The sequence below is a fragment of the Papio anubis genome, chromosome 9 (assembly GCF_008728515.1).
Source record: "Papio anubis isolate 15944 chromosome 9, Panubis1.0, whole genome shotgun sequence".
Taxonomy (NCBI): domain Eukaryota; kingdom Metazoa; phylum Chordata; class Mammalia; order Primates; family Cercopithecidae; genus Papio; species Papio anubis.
The window spans coordinates 51,535,843-51,559,199 of NC_044984.1; the positions used below are offsets into that span (position 1 = coordinate 51,535,843).

Below are 23,357 nucleotides of genomic sequence, written 5' to 3' on the forward strand. Positions count from 1 at the left end.
AGCCAGGATGGTCTCGATCTCCTGACCTCGTGATCCGCCCGTCTCGGCCTCCCAAAGTGCTGGGATTACAGGCTTGAGCCACCGCGCCCGGCCGATGTTTCTCATTTTAATTCTTCAGCACTAGGATACTAAGACCCTGAGTTGCTGTAATAGCTCCCTCTGATAGATAAGTACCCCCTCATCCAGCCAGGAAAATTCCTAAAAGCAGCAAGTCCTCTCTGCCTACCACCCTCTCTCCCAGGCATGCACAAAGAACAAATTAGGTAATTATAGTAACTTAACTGAAGAGACTTGATTCTCCAACTCTCAGCTATGACTGCTTGGTGCAAGGTCCAAATTCTATTGCTCTCACAGAAGCAGTCTGCATAAGCCTGGCCCATCAGCAGTTCTATTATCAACCTGCCTTTACATAATTTATTGATCTACTACATATATTTGAAGGTGGAGGGGGGCAAGGAAAAGAGAGAAAGCTGAGTGGAAGTGACATCAAAACATAATGCTCTGTGTAAGTGGAGCAGTATCCATGTCCTAGAGGCAGAAGTGACAAATATCCCCTATTTCCCTGTGGAGGAAACCGATCCAGAGTGAGAAAACCACTTTTCCAGGGTCATACCACTGCAAACCTGGCAGAGCTGGCACCAAAACCCAAGTCTCATGCTCTCTAGGCCAGGAATCTGCAGCTATGTGGGGTTTACCTGCATGTCCACCCATTCAGTCAACTGAGTGCCTACTATGTGCTTACTCATGAGCAAAGTGACTCTAAAATGAGATGGCATTCTCCAGTGTAAGAACAATGACATGAATATCACAGCTAGGGCAACCAACTATACTGATCTGCCTGTGGGACACAGCGGAGTTCTCTGGACATGGGAATATGAGTGTTAAAACTTGGAAAGTCCCAGCAAACTGGAGCCAGTGGGTCACCCTAAATTAACAAGATATGAAATACACATCCAAGTCAGCTGGGATTTTCTAATCTCCTGCTTTCTAGGCAAAACTGAAGCAACCAGAGCTTATTAGTCTTCCTCTACTCTGACTCCTAAATCACCTTCCTTTTTCCCCCATTAACATTTCTAGACCTTGGAGGGGCAAGAGGGAACTTTTTGGGGTTACAGAAATGGTCTATATCCTGATTGTGGTAGTGGTTATACAACTGTCTCCATTTGTCAAAACTCAGCAAATTTGTACACTTAAAACTGGTGAATTCTATTGTTATGTAAATTGTACTTCAACAAAGTGGCAAAAAAAAAAAAAAAATTCTAGGCTGGTTATGGTGACTTACGCCTGTAATCCTAACACTTTGGGAGGCCGAGGCAAGCCAATCACTTGAGGCCAGGAGCTCGAAACCAGCCTGGTCAATATGGTGAAAGCCCGTCTCTACTAAAAATACAAAAAAGATTAGCTGGGCATGGTGGTGGGTGCCTGTAATCCCAGCTACTCATGAGGCTGAGGCAGGAGAATCGCTTGAACCTGGGCAGTGGAAGTTGCAGTGAGCCGAGATCACACCATTGCACTCCAGCCTGGGCAACAAAAGCAAAACAGTCTCAAAAAAAAAAAAAAAAAAAAAAAAAAAAATTTAAAATTCCAAATCATTTGGTGCTGATTTCTGACAAATTGGGAGGGCAGCAATCTGATTAAGCCAACTCACTCATTAATCCTCCCACAGACACTAACTTTTAAAAAGATGTTACACAATAAAAAGGCAGATATTTTCAGATATGCTGAGGAAGATATTTGGTGGTAGAGGGTCTTCTTGGCTCTCATAAACTATCTGGTATTAATAACATTTATCATACTTAGACTGGACTAAGATGTGCCAGGTAACAAGCTAAGTGCTTTACATCATTGCTATTCAAAATGAAGTCCAAAGACCAGCATTATCTTATCACCTGGGAGCTTACTAGAAATCCAGAGTCTTCAGGAGGATTAATTGGGAGGTCTGCTTGAGCCCAAGAGTTCCAGGCTGCACTGAGCTATGAGTGTGCCACTGCACTCCACTCCAGCGTGGGTGACAGAGCAAGATTCTCTCTCTTAAAAAACAATTAATGCAGATTCTTGGGCACCACTGAAGATTTACTGAATCAAAATCTGCATTTTAACAAGATCCCCAGGTGATTCCTATGCACTTTAAAGTTGGAGAACTGCTTTACACAACTCACCATCTTTTTTTATCCTCACTAAAACTCTATGATGTACATCTAGCAATTACGCTTTAAGTTTTTATTAGTTCAACCATTAACGATCACCTATGTCTCTTATTTACCTAGTGATAGTTATGGAAAGAAGAGGAGAAAAGATGTCATTAGTGTGCATTAATTAACATAAATTTACGTATGTTCTACATCCTGTTTTCTTCCTACTTTGCCAACTTTCTGTCTTAAAAAAAAATAGACAATGGATTTCCACGCAGTCCAAATAACTGAGATGAACTTTGGGAGGCTGAGGTGGGCAGATCACCTGAGGTCAGGAGTTCAAGACCAGCATGGCCAACATGGTGAAACCCCATCTCTACCTAAAAAACACAAAAACTTAGCCAGGAATGGTGGTGGACACCTGTAATCCCAGCTAATCAGGAGGCTAAGGCAGGGAGAATTGCTTCAACCCAGGAGGCGGAGGTTACAGTGAGCCAAGATCCTGCCACTGCACTACAGCCTGGGTGACAGAGTGAAACTCCATCTCAAAAAACAAAACAAAACAAAAAGTAATAATAATAAAAAATAGGCAGGGTGCAGTGGCTCATGCCTGTAATCCCAGCACTTCGGGAGGCTGAGGCGGGCGGATCATTTGAGGTCAGGAGTTCAAGACCAGCCTTGTCAACATGGTGAAACCCCATCTCTACTAAAAATACAAAAATTAGCAGGGTGTGGTGGCATATGCCTGTAATCCCAGCTACTCAGGAGGCTAGGGCAGGAGGATCACTTGAACCCAGGAAGCAGAGATTGCAGTGAGCCGAGATCATGCCACTGCACTCCAGCCTGGGCAACAGGAAGACTCTGTCTCAAAAAATAATAATAATAATTAATTAATTAGATGAAAAAAGACAGGTACAGAGTTAATATGAATATTACAAAGGATTCCCAGAGCAAAGAAGACAGCCAATACATAAAATGAAAGGTACCAGACTCCTATGGTAGAAGCTGGGCCTAGACATAATTAAGGTTTTTCTTCAATACTCATAATGCTCACTATAGCCCTACTCTCTCTTCCATCCTATACAGAGCTCTTGGTAGGGATCCCATAGCTGGAGCCATAGGTCTTCCCTCCATCCCAATAGACAAACAAAAGAGATATTTTGTGCCATAAAAAAACAAAAGAACTAAAGTGTAATCAGAGTAGTTCCTTGGGCCAGGAATAACCTATATTTTGCTTTTCTATGAGACAGCATGGTAGTATAACCTGCTGCTCCTGAAAGAATACCCCTTAGAGATTTTGCATCCTGGGAAATCATTGAGTCCAAGGATGAAAGTAGACCAGTACAGACTCAGGACAGGAAGGGGTGGCTAAGAAAAAAAGGGAAATAAATGGCATGCAAAACCATCTCATTAGAAAGAGGAAACTGAGGAGTTAATTGTTGATACCTGAAAAGAAATCCAAACAAGAAAACAATATGTTCATTAAGAAAGACCACGATATATCTATAAAACTTTTATTAAAATTGGAATTAGAAACTATACCAAAAACTTTAAAAATACATAAGACATTGTTCTTTTTTCTTACAGAAAAGAGGGTAAAAATAAGACCCATGGCAAAGAGCCAACCCTGATAATTTTGTTCCTTTCAAACATTCATGAACATTTAAATAAAATTACAAATATTTAAACAACCCTAAGGTATTACCCACAGGCTAAAACTTGCCAGTAATTCCTTAGCCCCGCTATTTCAATATCAATTCCACAAATGTGGAAAATTACGGCAATTGTAGGCTGTAACAGCTTCTAATATTCACATTTTGAACTATTTGTTATGTTGTCATAAGAATGTACTCATGCTACAGGCAAATTCAGAGGTGATTTCACCATTTTCAAATTATCATCAAGAGTGTGAGAGGAAGATGACACACACGTGGGGTGGTATGGAAATCCAAAGCCCCACATTTTGGAAGTCTGTGACCACTCCCATCCCCCACTAAAGCTACGAGTTGGTGTTGGCATGAATCTGCTTTGCTTATTCCCAGCAGGCTCTGGCTCGTGTCACATAAGGCACAAACATCCTTTTCAAGGTAGTAACCATCTAGAATCCAACTCAATTGTAACCTGAATCCGTAAGCTTAAATCACCAAAAGACATCACTGGGTCATAATTATATAGGTTCCCCTAAAAAAAAACAAAAAACCATTTTTGCTATGTAGAAACAGAAACAAAAGGTTTAGGTGCATTTGCCTTGTTCAATGGATATTTCATATGTTTATTAATTGATTTCAGTTAATATGTAATATGAAGGTATGATAAATGTGTCAAACTGTTCTCTTGTTTCAGATACAATTCTTGGCATTTCAATATAGGTTATTATCTCATATGTCAGACTTGAGTCCAAAGAATACCAGAAGGACATTTAATTTCCTTTCCTCCTACTTCCTTTCACTATTCAATTCAAAGAAAAGTTATGAGTACACAGCTAGGAACCATTTTTACGTAGGCATCCATCTGAGCCCATCTTTTTTTTTTTTTTCTAAAACAACAAAAAGACTAAGGACAATTACATAATGCATTCCCAAGCCTTTTATGGATATCAGGACCTGGGGGGACTATCCGGCCTATTTGGGTTCTTTCATTCACCAAAATTCTATTATACATGCCAAAGGTTAAAGGGAACACCATCAGTGAAGAGGCGGCTGGGCCCTAGAATGGAATCTATTAGCATAAAATGGAACAGTGGGACCCAAAGAGCTATCATCAGCAAAATTCCCTTTGTAACAGACATAAAAATCATGAATTTGAGGGGAAAAATAAACTAGTTTTGGTGGGATGCAATGGCTAACAGGAATTACTTATTAGAAGGTAACAAAGTTGCTAAATTTTCCTTGTTTTTGATCCCTGTGTTCTGTTGGTCTCTTGAAGCAATCTAAGTGGGAAAGGAAAGTGAAAGAGAAATGTTTTATGCCAGCTGCCTCTTGTATTCCCATTAATGGGAGTCTCTACGTTAATGCTCTACATAATTTGGTCAGACTGTTGAGAGGCAATAGATTTCCAATGCTGATGAGATCCGAGGCCCTGGAGCCCATTTATGGCTTGACATTTGCCGAGCAAGATGCTGACGTGGCAGCAAACATGGCTCCGATGTCCAGCTTACCTCATAGTTATCCCTTCGATCCTTCTTTATGAGATTGGTCTGAGAGATGAGACTGTACTGAAATCACAAGAGCTATAACTGCCAGAGAAAAATTAAACGGGGTCTTCAAGTAGTGACTGAGCCAGCAAACTAAGTGGCCAAGAGGGAGACAAGAGCAGCTCCTAAAGAAGGTTGAAGTCAAGCAATCTCCGGGTACACAGAGGATCTGAAGCATCCGGGCAGAGCCACAGGCAGGCAGGGCAAGGACACACAACACACCAGAGAAGCACCGTCCTTCACTGTCTGAGAGCAACTCTCAGGCTGCAGAACCAATTGCCATCTCCACTGCCTACAGCTCAGGTCTCCAACTACCAGACAGGGAGTAAAAAACAGTTTGAATTTACTCACCTCAAATCTAAACACGGTGGAAAAAAACTGATCTAAAGATGGAAACTATATTTCATGGGGATTTATTAAACAGAGAAAGAGGAGAATCTTTCACAATTTCACAGTGCTTTCTCATTGAAATAAAGACATGATCAGGAAAAGTCACCCTTAGAGGCAAGTTATCACCTCCCTAAGTAGGGGAGGCACCAAAATTTCCAGAGAATCCTGAGACCACTTGCACAAGTTGAATTATTTTTTAAAATAAACTTATGCTTAAATATGCTAGGTCTCAATTTCTATAAATAAGGTAAAAAATAGTATATCTCAGAAGTTTTAATAGTTATTTGTAGAGAGATAACATTTTACCATGTACATAATTCACAAGGGTATAAAGGTTTCCCAATGTAAAGTTCCTTTTACCCTTCAACTGTAACCCATAGCATCTGCCCAAATACTGCTCATTTTTCACTTTCTACTATATGTCTCTTTCCTGCCAACTGAGGTAGTTGTCACTTTAGGACAGTTTAAGGCTGTGGAAAACACTGGCGGAAATAATCAACTGCCCACCTGGAGGGCAGTCTCAGAGCTGACCCTTTGGAAGTCTGCAATGGAGCCAGGCCTTTCAAAATTACCCATGCTAAATGGCTGGTCTAAAGGAGTCATTACGGCTTTTTAAAAAATCATCTGCCTTTTTCCATGATCATGGTGAGCCAGTAAGTCTGATGCTGTGCACTTGCCATGACCATCTATTTTCCTGGCTAAAGTAATTACAGATTTTTCCAGGGTATGAGGCTGAAGACTGCAAAGAAAAAGAACCAAGTAAATGACAGACACTTGAAAATTTGCTTCCTCACAGATAACACTGCTGGTTTATAAGGGGTACTTTGCACTGGCAAAATAATCTGAAACTAATGCTACTACAACAACAGGCAGCATAAATCTCAGGTCAGAAATGCAATCACAAAGAAGTATAAGTTCATGGAAACTTGACAGCTGAATGAGCACCCAGAGGCATGAAGATAACCTGGAGCCTATTTCCTGGCAATGCAAATTGTGGCTGCTACATAACTACAAATTCTGTATCAAGAAACTACATAGTTCCAGGGCTTAAAAATTACCCAGATTTGGGGGAGTATGGGTGGTGAGAAAAGGCTGAAATGGACAGAACAAGTAGACAAAGGGAGGGAAAGGAAAAGGACATAGTTTCTTGATTTCATAGCAACTCAAAGATACGTGACCCAATGACAGGAAAAATGGAGAACTTGTAAAAAGCATCCAAATCCCCTAAACAAGATGACTTCTCCTAGCTAGCAGGAATAATGCTACTCTGAACATACATAGTTCACAGGTAAGGGAACTGACCCTTCCTGAAAGGTCAAAGGCAGGGCAAGGAAGAATGGGAAGAGAAGAATACGAATGTTTTTTAAGATGGAATTGAAAGTTGAATATAATAAAAAGCCCAACACACCTCACCTGCAGAAGAGCCTACAAGCATGTTCCTAAAGGCAAATAGGACTTTCCATCATATGTATGAGAACTAAATCAAAGCTTAAAACAGCAGCTCCTGGGGCTTTAATGGATAATCCATATTAATAAATATGTAGGGGCCTAGGGGGCGTGCGTGTCACTCTGGAGCACTTGCTGGTTCTGGAACATGAGTTTGTTACGTTTTAAAAAGACATTCATGGCTGGGCGCGGTGGCTCAAGCCTGTAATCCTAGCACTTTGGGAGGCCGAGACGGGCGGATCACGAGGTCAGGAGATCGAGACCATCCTGGCTAACACGGTGAAACCCCGTCTCTACTAAAAACTACAAAAAACTAGCCGGGCGAGGTGGTGGGCGCCTGTAGTCCCAGCTACTTGGGAGGCTGAGGCAGGAGAATGGCGTGAACCCGGGAGGCGGAGCTTGCAGTGAGCTGAGATACAGCCACTGCACTCCAGCCCGGGCGACAGAGCGAGACTCCGTCTCAAAAAAAAATAAAATAAAAAAAAAAATAAAATAAAAAGACATTCATTTAAAATACAAAACAATAAAAATCTATTTTCCTCCCAAAACAGTTAAATCAATAATTATTCTAAAGTCAATGAAATAAAAGCTAGAGTGAAAGAGGCTCAGATTTGTGGATTTCTCTCTGGAAGATGCAGCCTATAATCAAAAAGCATTCCTGCACTTAACAACAGTTCTTACTTTGGAGAGCCAGTGAAAGAAATGCCATGATTGAATCAACTTTCAAAAAGGAACTAGAATGCCATGCTAGCTGTGGCCATCCAATTTCTCTGGGAACATAAAAGTGGGCTGTTAGCTTAACCAATGGGAAGTGAACTACCATAGCATTCACTACCTTATCCACTCTCCTTCCTCAGGGATCCCATAGAGACCTCCCATTTCCAAAGGGAGGCCTTTTTAGGCCTCTTATTTCAGTGGGAGAATTTCTACCCTATCTCACTGTTTCAAAGGGTTGAAAGCAATTGCACAACACACGCAACACGGACCAAGGCACCAAGCCAGTCCACATAAAGATAACTGACCACCACCTAGGTTAGAAAGTTGTTCTGTGTGATAGCAGGACACCGAGAATATGAGTCCTCCTCCTCAGAGGATGCTTCCTCATAGATTTCATCCTGGGCAATAATGCTCCCTAATCCATACTCCTGCTCATGGACAGAAACTTCATTTGGCGTGAGGTGGGAAGAGCCTTCCACAAAGTCAGCAAATCTGGAAGAGAGAAGATAATACTCATTAGAAATATGCCTTCTGTCCTTCTGGTTTTCTTTCAAAATAAGAACAAATTAAAGCCTTCGATATGCTCACAACACAAATTATATTGAGTCTAGCCAACATCCTTGTCCTTACTCTGGCAGGTAAGTAGACTAAAGCATGAAGTTAAGGAGAAAAGGAAAGCTGGGATCATAGGCCAATACCCCTGCAACTCCATCCTGCTTAATAAGCACTTGCCTATCCTTTCTAATTATGAAAGTGCCAAGGTTCCTTTAGTCATCTGTAATCCTGATAAGAGAAGATTAAGGGGCATTACACAGTTTTTCACGTTTATGGCCCTATAAACTTTATACCATCATGATTCCAAATTGAAGCTTCACATACTCATTGGTATAGTTGCCCCCAACTAAAAAGTGGGTGGAGAGGAACCCTACCAACTCAGGGAGCAATGCAAAACTTTCAGAAAGGAAACTTAATATGGTACTGGAGTCTTCCCATCTTAATGCTACAATCAAAGCTAGAGTAGATAGTTCCCTGAGGAAACAGGTTACTGCTTAATGTGTGATTATATATCTACCTTTCTCTTGACTACTTGAAGATTAACAGGAAAACAAAGGTCACAAGTGCATGATTCTCTAGAGGTACGATCTCTGGTAGAACTCAAGGTCACAATTACCCTGATAGATGTTTGGTATATCTGGCCAAGAGTGTACCTTTTTGGAGACTGGATTCGAGAAACAGTCTTCCAAGCAGAGCAGTCTGGACTGTTACAAAATTCTCGGAGCTCTTCTAAAGCCTTTCGGGTTTCTACCTCTCCTTGTATCCGATACTCTTCTTCTGTCAGGAGACGAGGGGGGACAGGCTTTTCTGTTGCCTTATACACCTTTCTGTGCTCACCAAAATAACATTATGAATCATTAATCAGTAATCTTACTTCTAGCTCCCTTCAGTGGGCCAAGCATACAGCAGACAGCCTGAACATTAAGAGTCATCACTCCTAAAAATTCCATAGACATCTTCAGTTATAATGAACGCCTGACATATTAGACTATGAATGACAACTCATAGGCGACAGAGCGAGACTCCATCTCAAAAAAAAAAGTGATATAATTTGCACCACCTTGTGGTAACAGGAACACACGACATTTTACTAGACGTTTTTATTTTATATAAAATGACTAGAATAAAAATATAAAAATGCCTATAGAAAGTGAAAAATTATTTACAGTCAATATTATCCACTAATGTGAATAAACTCACTTTATTTTTCAATAAATGATAAAATACTTATTTTTTAATAGATGGGAAAATAACAAGAAAATTATGGTATAAGATTGTGGTCCTAGCAGGGCACAGTGGCTCACGCCTATAATCCCAGCACTTTGGGAGGCCGAGGCAGGCAGATCACCTGAGATCAGGAGCTGGAGATCAACCTGACCAACACGGAGGAACCTGTCTCTACTAAAAATACAAAATTAGCCGGGCGTGGTGATGCATGCCTGTAATTCCAGCTACTCCGGAGGGTGAGGCAGGAGAATCACCTGAACCAGGCAGGCGGAGGTTGCAGTGAGCCGAGATCATGCCACTGCACTCCAGCCTGGACAACAAGAGCAAAACTCCGTCTCAAAAAAAGGCCAGGCACGGTGGCTCATGCCTGTAATCCCAGCACTTTGGGAGGCCAAGGCAGGCGGATCACAAGGTCAAGATTGAGACCATTCTGGCCAACACAGAGAAATGCCATCTCTACTAAAAATACAAAAATTAGCTGGGCGTGGTGGCATGTGCCTGTAATCCCAGCTACTCAGGAGGCTGAGGCAGGAGAATCGCTTAAACCCGGGAGGCGGAGGTTGCAGTGAGCTGAGATTGTGCCACTGCACTCTAGCCTGGTGACAGAGCAAGACTCCTTCTCAAAAAAAAAAAAACAAAAAAGATTGCGGTCCAATAACTTGATTTCCCAGACTGAAGGTATCACCTTGACTATCTATAATAGACAACTTCAGGACCTAGGAACATTCCGTATTTATTTTGCAAGGTGACAAAACATGCTACGAATTACATCTTAAAATAAGACTAAGACCTCCAGAGCAATCTGAAAGCCACTGAGAAATAGTCTGAAATGGGCCGGGTGAGGTAGCTCACACCTATAATCCTAGCACTTTGGGAGGCTGAGGAGGGCAGATCACCTGAAGTCAGGAGTTTGAGACCACACTGGCCAACATGGTGAAACCACATATCTGTTAAAAATACAAAAATTAGACAGGCATGGTGGCGCCCGCCTGTATTCCCAACTACTCGGGAGGCTGAGGCAGGAGAATCACTTGAACCCGGGAGGCGGAGGTTGCAGTGAGCCAAGATCACGCCACTGTGCTCCAGCCTGGGTGACAGAGCAAGACACTGTTTTAAAAAAAAAAAAAAAAACTGAACCCAGGAGACCTCAATGAGCATATAGTATAAAAGCGATATAATTTGTGGCCGGGTGTGGTGGCTCACGTCTGTAATCCCAGCACTTTGTAATTCGAGCACTTTGGGATTGCCTCAGCACTTTAGGAACCCCTGACATTTGAGGTCAGGAGTTCGAGACCAGCCTGGTCAACATGGTGAAACCTACTAAAAATACAAAAATTAGCTGGGTGTAGTGGCGCATGCCTGTAATCCCAGCTACTCAGGTGGCTGAGGCATGAGAACCGCTTGAACTCAGGAGGTGGGGATTGCAGTGAGCCGAGATCACGCCACTGCACTCCAGCCTGGGCGACAGAGCAAGACTCCATCTCAAAAAAAAAGTGATATAATTTGCACCACCTTGTGGTAACAGGAACACATGACATTTTACTAGATGTTTTTTATTTTATATAAAATGACTAGAATAAAAATATTAAAATTCCTATAGAAAGTAAAAAAAAAAAAAATAGACTCGGGAAGGAACAAAGGTGGAAGTACAACACAATGACTTTTCCTTAACGAAGAAGCTCCCAGGTCAACACCTCTGTATCCTCTTGCTGCAACTGCATCCCACACTGTACCTGTCAATATTAAGTTACATTGCCTTTCATTCACCTGTAGGTGATGTACAGCCACTGAATAGGGTATTCCAGGTTCTTAGTACACAGAGCAATGATGATAATGGCAAGGGCAATATGTGGTATCTGGATGCCAGAATACATGAAACACAGGCCCATTAGCTGCAAGGTCCAGGTCAGCAGGTTGATACTTCGTTCATTCTCCAAGGGCCCATACTTGTAACACACTGCAAAACTCATGAATCCAACTGTGAGGACATAACCTATGAGAAGAGTTATCAGAAGACATTCTTTTTCATCTATACTTGGTAAAAATAATTTGTGTGGGAAGCAGTAGTAAATTTACTATATAGCACCAATTGAACCAGGAAATCAGATTTTTACTTAATTATTCACACTTTTTTCTTAGAATACATTTCTCTAAGTTTCTATCCTTTCTGCTGTCCTAAATTTATTCGGTTCAAAGAGAACATTAAAGTTATATGTCAAACAACCCTGAAATAGTCTATTTTAAAAACCAATATATGGAAATCCAGATTAATCACCCCTCAAAGGATAAATCAAAGGTTACTATCTATAGGACCAAGGATTTTTACTTTGTAAATAAAATCTACAGCAGTTCATTCAGAAATGAAGCAGAAAAAAATTTACTGCAGAGTCCTTTACTTAAGGTCCCCAAGTATATTTAAAATATGATTCCATTAATAAGGTCAATTTACAGCTTTTCAGAAAAATGTTTATTGTGTAAAGAAAGGTATATTTATGAATACCAATAAATGACATCTTCTCCTTAACAGTACCATTCTAATTTAAGAGAAGGTGATAATCGTAGAGGGGTCAGAAATAAGTGAAAAACTATGATTTTTAAAAGTTTTAAAAAATGACATGAACTATTAAATCCCACAAGCAGGTAAAATATTTTCATGATTAAATTAACTGAAACAGCCTATAAACATACAAAAGGAAAGCAAAACCGACAACACTTACTTAAAAGATACTGCCAGTAACACCTCCAGATCTCTTGTAAATTTTTAAAAACTAGTTGAATGAGGTACAGAGAAAAAGACCAGCCTCCCACCAGGATGACGTAAATGGGACTTTTCTAAGACAGAGAGTAGAAGTGAAAGCAAAAAGTTACAACAGGCTTTCCATACATAAAAGAAGCAAAATGGAACTATGATTTTTTTAAAAAAAAATTCAACCTACTCAAAATGCACAAAAAACACTTCTCTTAAAAAGATGTCCTTTATACTTAAAATGGTACAGTCTGCAAGGAACACTGGGAAGATGAGATGCTAAATAACTTAAAAGCCTGGCTATATAATTAAAAAACAGGAAGGAGACTTTAACCCCCCTCCGAGCACAGGATTTTATATAAAAAGAAAAAATTTGTAATCAGGCTCCAAGTTTCATCGTGGAAAGTACCTTTCTGAATCAAGGAGAGTAGGACATTGACTCATCAGCCATCAATACACATTTTCAGTTTTCTAAGATTACCCAGGAAAACAGTCCTTCAGCTATCCAAATTCATTCTAGCTGCACATGAAGATTCTGATACTTACCTTAGGCATAAACTTAGATAGTATAAAAATGATGATTAGTAGAGAGGCCACAATTCCCACACTCATCCCAGTGGAGTAGTAGAAAATTTGACTTCTGCAGAAAAAAAAATGTATTTCATGACCATATGTATGTATTTCATACATAGTACTGTTGAAACTAGGACAACTAACCTAGCCAAAAGATTTTAAAAGGTACAAGATTAGAGCAGTACAAGCAAACATCAGAAACATTTCCAATTTGGTTCCAGACCACTGCAACAAACCAAATACTGAATTGCAGTAAGTAAGTCATACAAATTTTTTGGTTTCCCAGTGCATATAAAAATCATGTTTACCCTATATTAGAGTGTATTAAGTATACAACAGCATTATGTCTTAAAAATATATATTCCTTAATTAAAAATGCTTTGCTAAAAACTGCTAAATATCATCTACGCCTTCAGTGAGTCATCATTTTTTTGCTGGTGAAGGGTCTCACTTCCATGTTGATGGCTGTTGACTGATGAAGGTGGTAGTTTCTGAAGACTGGAGTGACTGTGGCAATTTCTTAAAATACAATGAAGTTTGCTGCACTGGCTCCTCCTCCTTTCATGAAGATTTCTCTAAAGCATGCAATACTGTCTTGATAGCATTTCACCACAGAACTTCTTTTAAAATTGGAGTCAATCCTCCAACAGCATTAACCCTTAACAAGAGGATCACCCCTCCTTTGAAGCTAGGCACTGACTTCTCTCTCACCATGAAAGTCCTCAATGGCATCTTCTTCCAGTATAAGGCTATTTTGTCTACATTGAGGAGCTCTTTAATTGTAGCCACTTTCAACAATTATCTTAGCTAGATCTTCTGAACAACTTGCTACAGCTTCTGTATCAGTGCTTGCTTCATCTTTTTTTTTTTTCTTTTTAAGACAAGGTCTCACTGTGTTGCCCAAGCTGGGGTGCGATGGTGTGATCATGGCTCACTGCAGCCTTGATCTACTGGGCCCAGGTGATTCTCCCACCTCTGCCTTCCAAGTAGCTGGTACCATGACTGACTTTTTTGTATTTTTTGTAAAGGCAGGGTTTCACCATGTTGCTCAGGCTGGTCTTGAACTCCCTGGGCTCAAGTGATCTGCCCGCCTCAGCCTCCCAAAGTGCTGAGACTACAGACATGAGCCACCACGCCCAGCCTACCTTGCACTTTTATGTAATGAAGACAGCTTCTTTCCTTAAATCTCATGAACCAAGAACCTTCCTTCACTAGCTGTAAACTTTTCTTCTGAGGTTCCCTCACCTCTCTCAGCCTTCACAGAATTGAAGAGAGTTAGGGTCTTGCTCTGGATCAGGCTTTAGCTTTAAAAAAGTTGTATCTGGTTTAATCTTCTCAACAGCCAACTAAAACTCTCTTCATATCAGCAATAAGGTTGTTTCACTTTCTTATCACTTGTGTGTTCCCTGAAGCAACACTTTTAATTTCCCTCAAGAACTTTCCCTCTGCATTCACAACTTGGCTAACTACTTGGGACAAGAGGTCTAGCTTTTAGTCTATTTTGGCTTTTGCTGTCCTCACTAAGCATAATCAGAGAGATGTATGACTCTTCCTTTCACTTGAAGACTTACTATCTACTCTAAGGTTATTAATTGGCCTAGTTTCAATATTGCTGTTTCTCAGGGAATATGGAGGCCCAAGAAGAAGGGAGACAGGGGAATAACCAACTGGTGGAGTTGTTAGAACACCCATGACATTTACTAAGTTCACTGTCTAATATGGTTTGGCTGTGTCCCCACCCAAATCTCATCTTGAATTGTAGCTCCCATCATTCCCACATGTTGTAGGCGGGACCTGGTAGGAGATAATTGAATCATGGGGGGAGTTTCCCTCATAATGTTTCTCATGGTAGTGAATAAGTCTCATGAGATCTGACGGTTTTATAAGGGGTTTCCCCTTTCACTTGGGTCTCATTCTCCCTTGCCTGCCGCCATATAAGATGTGCCTTTTGCATTCTGCCATGATTGTGAGGCCTCCCCAGCCATGAGGAACTATGAGTCCATTAAACTTCTTTTTCTTTATAAATGACCCAGTCTCGGGTATCTTTATCAACAGCATGAACTAATATAGTGTCTTACATGGACATGTGGTACCCCAAAATAACTGCAACAGCAGCATCAAAGATCACTGATCGGCCGGGCGCGGTGGCTCAAGCCTGTAATCCCAGCACTTTGGGAGGCCGAGACGGGTGGATCACAATGTCAGGAGATCAAGACCATCCTGGCTAACCCGGTGAAACCCCGTCTCTACTAAAAAATACAAAAAACTAGCCGGGCGAGGTGGCGGGCGCCTGTAATCCCAGCTACTCGGAGGCTGAGGCAGGAGAATGGCGTAAACCCGGGAGGCGGAGCTTGCAGTGAGCTGAGATCCGGCCACAACACTCCAGCCTGGGCGATAGAGCGAGACTCCGTCTCAAAAAAAAAAAAAAAAAAAAAAAAAAAAAAAAGATCACTGATCATGGATCACCATAACAGTTATAATCATATGAAAAAGTCTAAAATATTATAAGAATTACTAAAATGTGACACAGAGACCCCAAGTGAGCACATGCTATTGGGAAAATGGTGTGGTAGACTTGCTCGACCCAGGGTTGCCAGGAACCTTCAATTTGGAAAGAAATGCACTATCTGTGAACCACAATAAAGTACAATAAACTGATGTGTGCCTATATTTGCCCAAAACTTGAGGTCAGAGAACTGTAGAGACTGACGCTATGTAGTTACTATCAGATTATGAAGATTAGTATTCAAGGGCTTCCCTCATATATTTCCCAATAATGAGCCTCTGTGTAATGTCCTATTCCCATCTCCATCATCTCTCCCAACCCGATTATTATTTTTTCTTTTCTAAGACAGGGTCTCACTCTGTCACCCAGGCTGGAGTGCAGTGGTGCGATCACAGATCACTGCAGCCTCAACCTCCCAGGCTCAAGTGATCCTCCTATTTCACACTCCCAAGTAGCTGGGACTACTGGCACGCACAACCAGGCCTGGCTAATTTTTGTATTTTTTTGTAGAGGCAGGGTCTCACTATGTTGCCTAGGTTGGTCTCAAACTCTTGGGCTCAAGTCATCCTCCCCCCTTCAGCCTCCCAAAGTGCTAGGATTACAGGTGTGAGCCACCACAACCAGCCCCCTATTCCAGATTTTTTTCTACCAGTTATTCCTCCCTCACTGTTTCTCCCAGCATCCCCAAAATAAGGAACAACTTCCAGCAACCCCACTCCAGCCCAACTTCAAACTCCAATTGTTAATCTTTCATTCACTATTCCACAAATACTTTTTACTTGTATACAAACTTAATGCTGATTTTACCTTCACTCAATGTTTATTTAGTTACCTATATATTTTCTTCATATTTGTACATGTCAGTCTCACCTGTCTTAACTAGTAGGTTCTTAAAGGAAGAAAATGAATAAGCACTTGATTTTCATTTTTTTGAAACAGGGTCTCCCCTCTGTGGCCCAGCTTGGAGTGCAATGGTGTGATCTCGGCTCACTGCAACCTCCGCCTCCAGGCTCAAGCAGTTCTTGTGCCTCAGCCTCCTGAGTAACTAGGATCACAGGCACATGCCACTACACCCAGCTAATTTTTGTATTTTTTGTAGACACAGGGTTTTACCATGTTGCCCAGGCTGAGCAGTTGATATTTGTCTCTTTTTTTTTTTTTAAAAAACGGAGTCTCGCTCTGTTGCCCAGGCTGGAGTGCAGTGGCGCGATCCCGGCTCACTGCAAGCTCCACCTCCCGTGTTCACGCCATTCTCTTGCCCCATCCTCCCAAGTAGCTGGGACTACAGGCACCTGCCACCACGCCCGGCTAATTTTTTTGTATTTTCAGTAGAGATGGCGTTTTACCATGTTAGCCAGGATGGTCTCGATCTCCTGACCTCGTGATCCACCCACCTCGGCCTCACAAAGTGCTGGGATTACAGGCGTGAGCAACCGCGCCCAGCCGGTATTTGTCTCTCTACGTCTGAACAAAATGAAACTCATCAACCCATGGACCTGTAAAGATGACACCTTAACACATTACTTCTAGCAATGGAAAGGGTGATGATGTTCCATTTCACCGTATTGGCTAACTCCTATCAACCCAATGATAGGCCAACCTAATGTGGGAATTTCATTACTGTCAATATTGTTCAAATAAGAAAAAACAAAAATCATAATTCACATTAAAGTATTTTTTAAACTATCCAAGCAGGCAACAGCCAAGCCATAAAGATCCTGGAAATGGGAATGGCAGTACTTAATAGTTATTATAAAACCCAAGCAGGATAGGTATGAGCCGTGTCATTCTACACACTAGCCTTGGAACCTACCTGCTCAGCAAGTCTCCACAAAAAAATAGCATAAGTCCAAGAAGGAAAACAAGAAAGAGTTTGGGATCAAATCCTGAAATAAATAAAGATTTTTGCTTAATAAGGGAACAAAACAGCTTAAGGCATTATAGAATAAAAGACAATGTTGGCACTATTGGTCAGCTACAGTAAAAATAAATGCGAACAGCCCACCTAAAAAGCATTTAAATTCCACCTAAAGCCTGGGCACCCTTCCAGTGTATAATTAGGTCTCTGTCTAACCTGTATTTCCCTGATGATCTTACTTTTATTTCGGCTAAGGTTAAAAGAAACTCAAGCTTCATTTTGGACAAAGCTAGACACAGTACCATCAGCAATTCATGCAATCACCCACTAGGGGTCTCTATCACTCTGGCTTTCAAGCTTTAAGTCACTCACAGTCATGGAACTCAGCAGATTTGCCCAGAACTCCCAGAACTGTGGGTCAGGGCCTTGTGTTGTTCTCTAACTGGCCGCTTTTCTTGCCCAACAATACCACCTACTTCCCTTTGCTACAGAGCACTGTGCTGGAAAAGCCTACACGCAAATACATCTCACTCAGGACCAGGGGGCCCTTGCAAAGGCCCCTCGGTGGCATACCAGATACTCCCACAGCTTTCACATTCAACAGCTCTACGGGAGGCCCACAAACAGAACAGGAGCAGCAGGAATCAGTAAATGTGGAAGGAACGTCAAAAAACAAGCCAACCCTACATAACCAAAGAACCCTAAGACAAATGGAAGGGCACAACCTATTTCATACTAAACCTAGAAACATTTCTACTACTTACAACATCCCAGGACCCTGTGTAGTAACCAAGGGGAAACAAAGTCAGAGAGAATTCAAGAGGATCCATCTCCTCTGAAACTTTCTCAGTCATCTTCAGAAAAGAGAAAACTTCTCCCAGTTCCACTGAGTAAGTTTTAAACTGCAGTGGTCTTCATCTTTATTTATAGTTCCATGAATACACTTTTTACTTGTGAATGATTAATATTCAGTTTTACCTTTCTTCAATTTTTATTAACCATTCATGTCTTTAAATATAGGCATGTACACATCGGATAGTTACCTTTGTCTAGAAGTGTCCAGAAGGCAGAACACATCTATCTGATTTACTCTTAAGAGTATTTGGCATATATGCTCAGGGCCATTAGCAGCACATTGTAATTATGAATAAAAGTCTTCACAGTTCCAGGTAAGGAAGTACTCAGAATTTCCTGAGGTGGAGTTTCAATTCTAGGCCTAAAGTGTCTGATATGGAGTGAAGTCTCCATGAACTGTTTGGAGCAGTGGTATACTCAGGGTTATAATCAGAACCCAACTGGAGATGTCTTGGGCTGACTTCTCAGTCTCACTAATTATACCCTTCAGAACTCAGTCCTTATCACTACAGAATCCATCAGAAAAACAGAGGTGAGACTTACTCCGGATCACAATGACACTGTACTTGGTGTCCTTCTCTATAATTTCAACTTTGAGGCAGGTTTTCGTGCTGTATAGACCCACGTTAACATAGGTGTCATTCAATTTCTCCTTTAAAAAGGAGGAAAAAAAGTTCCAGATACTAAACTGCTCTAGCTCCTTCAGTTTATCCTCATTCTCCACCTGCGTGACTCGAATCAATTTGGAACTATTTACTCGGATCTGTAACACAAATAAAATCAGGATGAGAAAAAAGTAAGTAGGAATTTTAATTTTTCACAAATACAATTTTTTTAAAACCCTCAGAGTAAACAACTAAATCAGTAATAGTGTCAGTTTTCCACAAGGCTTATCAGAAATATAGAAATACAGAGGCTAAAACATAATTGGGCAAGTAACACTGCACATGTTAGAGAGACAGCTGTTAGAATACCTTCTTGTTAACACGACCTGAATCTACTATTAGGTCGTTCTGACCTAGAACGTAGAACATAGAGGAAAAAAGGCTTCCAAGCTGAAAGAGTTATCGACACAGCTATTTATTAGAGATCACACAAAGCAAAGGTCTATAATATTAAGAAAATTGCCAGGCATAAACTGCCCCAGAAGACTAAAAACGTTTTCCATAATGACAGGCTGAGTTCAATCCATTGTCACAAGTCACTGATTATGAGTAAATGTTGGTTATAATGTGCCCCAGATGGAGTATCACTTTTTTATCAGATAATTTTTTTTTTTTTTGAGACGGAGTCTTGCTCTGTCGCCCAGGCTGGAGTACAGTGGCATGACCTCGGCTCACTGCAACCTCCGCCTCCTGGGTTCAAGTGATTCTTCTGCCTCAGCCTCCTGAGTAGCTGGGACTACAGGGTGCATGCCACCACCCTCGGCTAATTTTTGTATTTTTAGTAGAGACAGGGTTTCACCATATTGGCCAGGCTGGTTTCGAACTCCTGACCTCAAGTGATTCACCCGCCTCAGCTTCCCAAAGTGCTGGGATTATAGGCATGAGCCACCGTGCCCAGCTTATCAGACTTTTTTTTTAAATAATTTTTTTTAAAAACCCACAAGTGGGTCAGGCACGGCCCCCAGCTACTCAGGAAGCGGAGGTTGCAGGGAGCTGAGGTCGTGCCACTGCACTCCCTCCCACCTGGGTGACAGAGCAAGACTCCGTCTGAAAAAAAAAAAATCCACAAGTCCACCCTATGTTTTTGATGTGAACAACAAATGCCCTTATCAGTAACTATGCTTATAACAACTACGACATTTCTGAAAGGACTCATTTTGTTCAATCACTGTTACTGCCAGACACTCCTGTTTGCCAGGTGACTTAACAGTGTTATGAAACAAATGAGACCAAAGTCATTCTTCAGCTCTGGGGGTTTATGAAATACCTCATGTAGAATCAGAATAGGAACAGCGGGGCAAAAGAGTTTACATCCTGACAGGCACATAACAGTTTCCAGCCCAAAGAAGGCATAAGACCTTTAAAAAGAAAGAGGAGGGCTGGGTGTGATGGCTCGTGCCTATAATCCCAACACTTTGGGAGGCCGAGGCGGGCAGATCACTTGAGGTCAGGAGTTTCAGAGCAGCCTGGCCAACATGATGAAACCCCATCTCTGCAAAAAATACAAAAAAATTGGCCAGGTGTGGTGGCGCGTGCCTGTAATCCGAGCTACTCGGGAGGCTGAGGCAGGAGAATCGCTTGAACCCGGGAGGCGGAGATTGCAGTGAGCCAAGATGGTGCCACTGCACTCCAGCCTGGGCAACAGAGGGAGACTGCCTCAAAAAATAAAAAATAAAAATAAAAAAAGCAAGAGGGGTGTGTGTGTGTGCACACATACTTACTGCAAAATGAAGGACAAGAAAATGAAGCAGTTTCTTTGGGAAAAGGAGGGAAAAGGAAAGGAAGTTTACCCTGGAATACTGTAATCTACTTGAGGGAGCAGAGGGGAATACAAAGTAGGCATAAATGCTTATTGATGAAAACACAACTCAGGATAATCTCAACCCTAACAAGATTGTTAACATTTTTTTTTAAGTATGTGAAAGGGAGAAAAGTGTCAAAATACTCATTAATCACCGACAGACAGAAATTTACAGAAGCTGCCCCTGCCAGAGGATTCCAAGTTATTACCTGTATCCGTGTCCATATATCATGCCATTTTGGAATAAGCACATTTGTGTAACAGAATTGTTGGCTGGCACGCTTTTCACAAACTTGGGATTCCTGAAGCATGACCACATTTACATCAATTTCAGCTTTATGCAAAGAAAGGAAAAAAGAATTAAACATAACAAGCTAATAACTATAACTCATTTCATGAAAAAGATTAAACTAACCACTTTCCTAAACTTTGGGTTAAAACATTAGCCAGACTGAGAAATAAGGGAAAAAACTGAGAAGAAAGAACAACTAAGGCAGAGTCTTATTTCTGTTGTTTAATTATTTAAATATTACACAGTCATTCAGTCAGACAAGTAATAATAAAAACTACTATTAAGTACCTATTAAGACAGTATGCTGCCAGGCACAGTGGCACATGCCTATAATCCCAGCACTTTGGGAGGCCGAAGTGGGCGGATCACCTGAAGTCAGAAGTTTGAGACCAGCCTGACCAATATGGAGAAACCCCGTCTCTACTAAAATACAAAAACATTAGCCAGGCATGGTGGCACATGCCTCTAATCCCAGCTACTCGGGAGGCTGAGGCAGGAGTATCGCTTGAACTTGGGAGGCAGAGATTTCGGTGAGCGAAGATCATGCCATTGCACCCCAGACTGGGCAACAAGAGCAAAATTCTGTCTCAAATAAATAAATAAATAAATAAATAAATAAATAAATAAGACAGTATGCTGTCTCATTTAATGCTCCCAACAATGCTATGAGGTAAGCACTCTCATAATCCCTATTTCATAAATGAGGAACGGATGTTTAAGAAAGATTAATTTGCTCCAAAATCACACAAGTAGTAAATAGCCTATCTGAGATTCACCCCCAGGTTTGACTATGGTCTAGATATACTTCCTGTCCTATAAAGGAATAGTTAAAGTAAGCTAAAATACTCCATCTGTTGATTTTCTCTATCCCTTTCCTGAGTGGAACAGAATTGGCAAGTTTTTTCTTTTTTTTAAGACAGGGTCTGGCTCTGCTGCTCAGGCTGGAGTACAGTTATGTGATCATAGCTTATTGCAGCCTCAAACTCTTGGGCTCAAACAATCCTCCCACTTTAGCCTCCCAAGCAGCCAAGACTACAGGTACACGCCACCACACCCAGCTAGTTTTTTTTTTAGAGAGACAAGGTCTTACTATGTTGCCCAGGCTGGTCTTGAACTCCTGGCTTAAAGCAATCCTCCCACACTGGCCTCCCAAAGCACCCACACTGGCCTCCCAAAGCACTGGGATTACAGATCTGCCACCACACCCAGCGAGCATTTTTTTTTTTTTTCAGACAGCGTCTCCCTCTGTCACCCAGGCTGGAATACAGTGGTGCAATCTTGGCTCATTGCAACCTCTGCCTCCCAGGTTCTATCGATTCTCCCACCTTAGCCTCCTGAGTAGCTGGGATTACAGGCATGAGCCACCTCAACTGGCTAACTTTCTTTTTGTATTTTTGTAGTAGAGATGGAGTTTCACCATGTTGGCCAGACTGATCTAGAACTCCTGGCCTCAACTGATCCACCCACCTCAGCCTGCCAAAGTGCTGGGATTACAGGCGTGAGCCACCACGCCCAGCCAGCAATATTTTTAATATATAGTACTTTAGGAGGATACTAAAAGATTTCAAGGTTGTTTCCTTCCAGCTGTTTTGTCTCACTTCAAGTTTTAAGAGCAGGCAATGATTATATGAAGTCCCTCTGATATACCAAAACAGAAGATTCTCCTCTCAATTTCTATTTAGTATCAGCTAATTCAAGGTTTAAAAGTGACCACTGTCCAGCCGGGCATGGTGGCTCACACCTGAAATCCCAGCACTTTGGGAGGCCAAGGCAGGCGGATCACTTGAGGTCAGGAGTTCGAAACCAGCCTGGCCAACATGGTGAAACCCTGTCTCTACTACAAATACAAAAAACTCAGCTGGGCGTGGTGGCGGGCGCCTGTAATCCCAGCTTCTCGGGAGGCAGAGGCAGGAGAATCACTTCAACCTGGGAGGGGAAGACTGCAACTGCAGTGAGCAAAGATTGCGCCTCTGCACTCCAGCCTGGGTGACAGCATGACTACGTCTCAAAAAAATAAATAAAATTAAATTAAATAAATAAATAAAAAGTTGGGGCGAGGCATGGTGGTTCACGCCTGTAGTCCCAGCACTTTGGGAAGTCAAGGTGAGGGGATTGCTTGACCTCAGGAGTTTGAGACCAGCCTGGCCAACATGACGAAACCCCATCTCTACAAAAAGAAAAAAGAAAAATATGGCCAGGCATGGTGGCTCACACCTGTAATCCCAGCAGTTTGGGAGGCTGAGGCAGGCAGATCACTTGAGGTCAGGAGTTTGAGACAAGCCTGGCCAACATGGCGAAATCCTGACTCTACTAAAAATACAAAAAAATTACCCGGGCATGGTGGCGCACACCTGTAATCCCAGCTACTCGGAAGGGTGAGGTAGGAGAATCACTTGAATCT

At 41.7% G+C, this 23,357-nt stretch overlaps 1 protein-coding gene across 3 annotated transcripts in view; it reads right to left on the reverse strand.

The window, feature by feature from the left end:
• NEMP1 (nuclear envelope integral membrane protein 1) overlaps positions 1-23,357 on the reverse strand; it is a 30,391-nt gene that overhangs the window by 1,550 nt on the left and 5,484 nt on the right. Inside the window, exons 2-9 of one of the 3 annotated variants that reach the window (XR_002515959.2) lie at positions 20,874-20,998; positions 18,742-18,961; positions 17,299-17,371; positions 12,953-13,046; positions 12,378-12,492; positions 11,428-11,653; positions 9,087-9,260; positions 8,190-8,370 (exon numbers count right to left, since the gene is read on the reverse strand). Coding sequence is in view for 2 of the 3 variants with exons in the window: in XM_021923279.2 (XP_021778971.1) it covers positions 8,190-8,370; positions 9,087-9,260; positions 11,428-11,653; positions 12,378-12,492; positions 12,953-13,046; positions 17,299-17,371; positions 18,742-18,961; positions 20,874-20,998 (1,208 nt within the window). In the remaining variant the exon portion in view is untranslated. Of the gene's footprint in view, positions 1-7,620; positions 8,371-9,086; positions 9,261-11,427; positions 11,654-12,377; positions 12,493-12,952; positions 13,047-17,298; positions 17,372-18,741; positions 18,962-20,873; positions 20,999-23,357 lie in introns of those variants that run through there. The other 2 variants (XM_021923279.2, XM_009181016.4) reach the window with 2 other exon arrangements.